At 62.2% G+C, this 6359-nt stretch overlaps 1 protein-coding gene across 1 annotated transcript; it reads left to right on the top strand.

The window, feature by feature from the left end:
• The first annotated feature begins 2617 nt into the window (after window positions 1-2617).
• On the top strand, window positions 2618-4994 carry Hes2 (hes family bHLH transcription factor 2). Its single transcript, XM_070036940.1, has 4 exons — window positions 2618-2662; window positions 2742-2837; window positions 3355-3451; window positions 3528-4994. Exons 1-4 carry the CDS (start codon window positions 2618-2620, stop codon window positions 3800-3802), a joined length of 513 nt encoding a protein of 170 aa, XP_069893041.1. The 3' UTR covers window positions 3803-4994.
• Window positions 4995-6359: the final 1365 nt, after the last annotated feature.

Raw genomic sequence — 6359 nt, 5'->3', positions numbered from 1 at the left:
CTCCCTCCATTGGATGTCCTTAATCCCCAGGCTGCTCCTGAGTCTGGGCACATTCTGCCACCTAGCTGTTCACGCCCTGCTCCTAATCCTTCTGAGCAGGGCAGATGCCACCGAGTCCTCCATGGCTGCTGGTGATATCTACAGAAAAGCCAGGCACGAGGCTCTGTGCCCATGGCTGACGTTTGTAATCCTGGCTAGTCAGGAGGCTTAGATCTGGGGATGGAGATTCAAAGCCAACCCAAGCAGGAAATCTATGTGATTCTTATCTCCAGATAACCATCAAAAAAAAAAAGATTGGTGCTCTGTTCACTGAGTCATACTTTTTTCTTTTTCTTTTTTTTTGGGGGGGGGTCTGGTCGTGGGGCCTGAACTCTGGGCCTGGGCGCTGTCCCTCAGCTCTTCAGCTCAAGGCTAGCGCTCTACCACTTGAGCCACAGCGCCACTCCTGGCTTTTTTCTTTTTGCATATGTGGTGCTGAGGAATCGAACCCAGGGCCTCATGCATGCAAGGCAAGCGCTCTACCTCTGAGCCACCTTCCCAGCCCCCTTTTTTCTTTTTTTGTTGGTCCTGGGGCTTGAGCTTGGGGCCTGGGTGCTGTCCCTGAGGTCTTTTGCTCAAGGCTAGTTCTCTTGATTCTAACAAACTCCTTCTAAGTTAGAAATCGCCAGAATCCTTAAGTGCTTGAATGGATGTGTTTGAGTGTGCCAGGTACAGTGGTTAATGCTTGTAAACCCAGTATTTGGGAGGCCCAGAAAAGAGGATTAAAAATTCAAGGCCAGGGGCTGGGAAGGTGGCTCAGTGGTAGAGCGCTTGCCTTGCATGCCTGAGGCCCTGAGTTCGATTCCCCAGCACCACATAAGCAAAAAGAAAAAAGCCGGAAGTGGCGCTGTGGCTCAAGTGGTAGAGTGCTAGCCTTGAGCTGAAGAGCTGAGGGACAGCACCCAGACCCAGATTTCAGGCCCCACGATCGGACAAAAAAAAAAAAAAAAAAAAAAATTCAAGGCCAGCCTAGGATGCATAATGAAATCTTGTCTCAGGAAATTTAAAAAACAAAAACTGGACACTACTAGCTCATGCCTGTAATCTTAGCTATTCATGAGACTAAGATCACAGTTAAAAGCCAGCCCAGTCAGAAAATCTGTGACACTTATCTCCGGTTAATCACCAGAAAACTGGTCCTGATGCTGTGGCTTAAAGTGGTAGAGCACTAGCCTTGAGCAAAGTTTAGGGACAGTGCCTAGTCCGAGTTCAAACCCTATGGCCGACCAAAAAGAAAAAAAGAAAAAAGAAGAGCTATGGATTATTTGGTCAAAATCCTTCAAAGTGTGAGTGGAGGGAAAAAGTTTAAAATGGGAGGAATTGGTGTTGCAAAGGGAGTTGGTGTTTCTGCCTTCCAGTGCGCTCACACCTCTGCCCACAGACTGGAGCGAGAGGCGTGTCAAGACAGGCCCTGAGGAAACGCCATTCTCTACCAGGGACGCAGCTCCCGGCATGGAGCCGAAGGAGCCAGTGTGTGTGCGAATTGGCTGGGGTGGCATTTACAATGGCGTCCCTCCTTCCTCGCTCCTCTCTTGGCTTCCGGTCCTAACCAGGACGACAGCTTTTCCGCTCTGGCTGGCCTCAAACCTCAGACCTCCTCTTCTCAGCCTCCTAAGGACGCAGGGTTGTCAGGTGTGAGCCATCATCAGCTCAGCGGCCGGTGTACTCCGCCCTCCTCTGAGCCCTGGCAGGGTAACTCCCTGCGGGGAGGCAGCTTATGCGTGGATGCATGCGGATCCTCCGCGGGCGCGGGCGGGGCTGGCGGGCACCCTGGACAGAGCCGGCCCGGGCCCGGGGACGCCGGCCCGGGCCCGCGGACCCCGCCCCGCCCCGGCGCCTGCCCCGGGCTCGCGCCCGCACCCCCTCCGGCTGTGCCCGGGCGTCTGCTCCGCGGCTCCCCCCGCGGCTCCCCGCGCGGCCCGCCGCGGTGGCCGTTGCCCCGCCAGCCGGCCGGGAGGGCCCGCGGCAGATGGGCGGGGGACGCGGGCGGGGCGCCCCGGCAACGGCCACGCGTCGGCGCGGCGGGGAGGCGTGCCGGGCCGCCCACCCGGCCCCCGGGGTCGAGGCTGAGGCCACTGCGCGAGGCCCCGATGGACTTTTTTCCTGGCGTGTGCGCGCGCGTGCCTCAGTTTCCCCTTCCCAAGGACACCAGACGCTCCCCCCTCCCCGGGATTCCTCGGGGAGACGTAGGAGAAGCGCCGAAGCCCGGGGCTCCCGTTCTGGGACGGCCCATTTCCAGAGGCGAGGGCCAGACCAGCCTCGACCGCCCCACGGGCCTCAGTTTCCCCCTCCGTGGGTCCCCGGAAGCCTCGTAGCCTGCAGCCTCCCGGAGCCCGATGGAGCCCGGGGAGGGGTCCAGGAGAGGCCCGCGCAGGCCGGCCCCGCCCTTGCTGCCCGGGGCGGGGTCCCGGGGCAGCCCACGAATCCCGCCACAGACGCGCCCCACAGGCTCCCTAGGGCACCGGGGCCCTCGGGCTCCACCCCGGCTGGAACAAAGGTGGGAGGGGGCGTGGCGGGGAGGAAGGCGGGGCTCCGCCTCCCTTAAAGCGGGGCGGGCGGGCGGTCGGGTCCGGGAAGCATGGGGCTGCCGCGCAGAGCCGGGGACGCGGCGGAGCTGCGCAAGGTGGGAGTCGGGGGTTGGGGGCGAGGCGGGGCGGGGTCCCGGGCTCCCCCCACCTGACCTCGCCCCCGGGACCCCCCAGAGCCTGAAGCCGCTGCTGGAGAAGCGCCGGCGCGCGCGCATCAACGAGAGCCTGAGCCAGCTCCGGGCGCTGCTCCTGCCGCTGCGGGGCCGGGAGGTGAGTGCGCGGCTCGGCCCGCGCTGCGCCCAGCGGGAGGGACGGCCGGGGCGGCGGCGCCCGGGGCGCGGTGGAGGTGGGCGCGGAGGGGGGGATGCGCGCTAGCCCGCCGCTCCCGCGTCACCCCAGCCGCTCAGGAGGCTGAGATCCAGGATCGCGGTTCAAAGCCAGCCCGGAAAGCAAAGTCCGTGACACGCTTGGCTCCAACGGACCGCCAGGAAAAGTTGGAGTGGCTCTGTGGCTCAGGTGGTGGAGCGCCAGCCTGGAGCGGAAAAGCTCGGGGACGGCTCCCGGGCCCTGAGTTCAAACCCGAGGACTGCGCACGCGCAGGTCGTTCTCACGGTAACAGCTCCCAGACACACGTGCACACGCACTCTAGCGCATGCACGCACTCTAGCACACCACACGCTAGCACTTGCACGCATGCTCACGCACACTCGCACACGCACCAGCGCGCGCGGGTCTCACAGGGACAGCTCCCGCAGGGACGCCCGCTTCCCTTCCTCGGCCCGTGCAGAACTCCCGCCGTTCGAAGCTGGAGAAGGCGGACGTCCTGGAAATGGCCGTGCACTTCCTGAGGGGGCTGCCCGCGGCCCCCGGCCCCGCCGAGCCCCGTGAGTGACCCTTCCCCTCCCGCCCGCCCCCATGCCCGCCCGCCGCCCGGCCTCACGCTGCTCTCTGCGCCCACAGCGCCCGCCGACGGCTACGGCGAGGGCTACCGCGCCTGCGTGGCCCGCCTGGCCCGCGTGCTGCCCGCGTGCCGCGTGCTGGAGCCCGCGCTGAGCGCCCGCCTGCTGGAGCACCTGCGGCGGAGGGCGGCCGGCGCCGGCGCGGGGGGCTCCGATCGCCCGCACGCGCCCGCGACACGGCCCGCGCCCGCCCCGCCCATGGCACGACCCGCACCCGCCCCTGCGCCCTCCCCGCCCGCGCCCGCCCCGGACCCCCGGCTCTGGCGGCCGTGGTAGCCCCCTGGCCAGCCCGCGGGCCCCGCTGCTGACGGTGAGCAGCCTTGTGCCCAGGGAGCTCTTGGTGGCGACTGCTTTTCCCAGCTCGGCACCCACACCCAGGCTGGAGCCTGGGGCCAGGGGACTCAGTTGGGGTGTCTGGGCAGAAGAAGGGGCCGCGTCCCAGCAGGGGAGGGCCCCCCCGGACCTGGGCAAGCCGCAACAGCCAGGGAAGTGACCCACCTGCCACAGCGCTGGCAGCCGACCCAGGCCCCAGCCTGGCCGGCCAGCCCTGCTGGGCCCTACTCCCTTCCCAGCTCCCCCTGGGACCCTGTGGGCTAGAGCCCCAGCGGCCCCTGGGGCTTTGGCCACTGGTGAAGCATCTCAGGGCCAAGGACGTGTAAGACTGGCCCGCTGTCACTCCACACGTCAGCTGTCCTGTCCAGAGCGAGGAGAGGACACCTCCATCCTCGAGTACTCCAGGGCTGGGGTCTGCAGCCTTGGAGCCGCCCTATTCCTCTGGCATTAACATCACACCTGAGAGCCCACACCCGGACCATGGTGTTGGGGTGTGGGGAAGGGTGGGGTGGGACAAGGACCAGGCTGCTTGTGGTTTCAAGGAAGCTTCTACTTGGCCAAGATGGTGTTGGCCTGTGCCAGGAATGGCAGAAGTTCACAACGTGGCGGCGTCAGGTTGAGGAGTAGAAAGCACCTTGCATTGTTTTCTCTGGCACACCACTCCCTCGCACTCCTGCAGGCTGCTTACCGGAGGCAGTTTGTCCTGAGACATTTCCTTCTTCCTCACAGAAGCCAGAAAGCCGGTGGACCTGGGGTGGGGCCTGAGGATCCCAGAAGTGGGTGTCCCTGTCTGGGATTTCTTGGGGTTTGCCAAATACTACCAGGAAGGTAGAGAGTCCTCCCCTAGCCTCAGGACCAGCAACCTGTCCTGGAGACCCCGGGTACTGGAGGTGAGAAAGGCAGAATGCACGGTGGGAAGGAATGGCCACTAAATCAGCCTGTGCCATACAAACCCATACCCCGGGCAGGGATCTGGGTGGCAGGATGTGGATCAACTGAGCATTTTGGGGAACGAGGAATCAAGGTCCAGCCCTCAGCAAGGCTGTGCTGAACCCCGCTAGCTAGAGGGCAGGACCAGAGCAGTGTGTACCTCTATGTCCCCAGGCCAAAGGACACCCAATAAACACTGGGCTAATGAACAGGTGGTGACTGGACAGCCTGACTTTTCTGGATGCCCCAGGCCACTGGAATCACGCTTGAGTATTTGCTCCTCAAGGCTAGAGCTTCTTAGGGGCACAAATGAGGCCTGTTTGCCTGTGCTGCCTGGTGCAGGCAGAGCCGAGGGCAGGCCACCCCTGCCCCAGACCTCCGAAAGCCCAGCTTCCTCCTCGGACCTGGGGCCCACCCAGGATACGCGCCACGTCCCCACACATAACTCTACAAGCCCTCAGTTATTCCCTCTTCATCATAAGAGCCACGGCTTGCTTCTGGGCGTCCGCGTTGGTCTGGCTGTGGTCAGGCTGTCATGTCTGCAGCCGTGGAGGGTGTGACTGGATTGGCTGGTGGCTCATAGGGTCAGGCATTTGGGGAACCCCGTGTCAGGCAGTCAGCAGGCCCTGGCGTGCCCGGGTGAGCGAGGTTCTGGGCCTGGAGCAAGAAGTTCCCCAAAGGTGGGGAATCCCGGGAGGTCTCAGGGGCTGGCTCCCAGCTGAGCTCCTTGTTAGGCACGCAGGTACCTCCTTGCAGTTTGCAGCACTCTGGGTGTGCCCGGCTAGCCCAAGCTGAGCAGGGCTGCGGCTCAGGTTAGGTGGCTTCAAGTACAGGGACATTTTATTTGACCTTTGCTCCAGTACTAGGACTTAAATCCAGCACCTGAGTGCTGTTTCTAAGCTTTCTTACTCAAAGGCTGGCATCCTACCACCTGAGCCACAGCTCCACCTCCAGCTTTTGATGGTTAACGAGAGATAAGAGCCTCACCAACTTTCCTGCCCCAGCTGGCTTCCAACCATGCAATCCTTAGATCTCAGTCTCCTGTGTAGCTAGGATGACAGGCATGAGCCACTGGCACCTGGCTTATTTGAATTTCTTTTTCCTATTTACAAAGACACATGCCAGGTTGCTAAAGCCAGCTAGAAAAGGCAATGACATTATTTCCCTTGGCTTTAATCTCCTCTGAACCCCTACAAGTGTGGCTCTCCTGGGAAATGAATGTGTGCTGCATGTGTGTGTGTGTGATCACCTGTCCTTGTACATAAATCAAGGCTGTGACTAACCTTTCCACAGTGCCCAGGCATGCAATGTGAGGAGTAATGAGTTTTGCTCCCAGTTTTCAGAGGCCCTGGCCCCGCTTAAAGCAGTTCTAATAAAGCATGGAGAAAGGCACTTAGATGACATGCCCCACATCCCATGCACACACCTGGCGTCCTGTTGCTGGATGTCCACGAGGGGGCAGCAAAGTACAGCTCTCCAAAACTGGTGGGTAAAAGGGTTACCCCTGGCTGTGGCTTGGCCTGGATCTGTGGGCTCTGGCTGGCTGGGTTTAGGACTGTCCTCCTCAGGG

Source organism: Dipodomys merriami, unplaced genomic scaffold (assembly GCF_024711535.1).
Source record: "Dipodomys merriami isolate MVZ:Mamm:240054 unplaced genomic scaffold, mDipMer1.0.p SCAF_28, whole genome shotgun sequence".
Taxonomy (NCBI): domain Eukaryota; kingdom Metazoa; phylum Chordata; class Mammalia; order Rodentia; family Heteromyidae; genus Dipodomys; species Dipodomys merriami.
Note: the sequence above shows the minus strand (reverse complement) of the source record. Positions and strands in the feature narration are given on the sequence as shown.

Coding starts and splice junctions, on each gene's coding strand:
- Hes2 (XM_070036940.1), top strand. CDS start 2,618: ATGGGGCTGCCGCGCAGAGCCGGGGACGCGGCGGAGCTGCGCAAG. Junction 2,838..3,354: donor TGCCGCTGCGGGGCCGGGAG/GTGAGTGCGCGG, acceptor CGGCCCGTGCAG/AACTCCCGCCGTTCGAAGCT. Junction 3,452..3,527: donor CCCCGGCCCCGCCGAGCCCC/GTGAGTGACCCT, acceptor CTGCGCCCACAG/CGCCCGCCGACGGCTACGGC.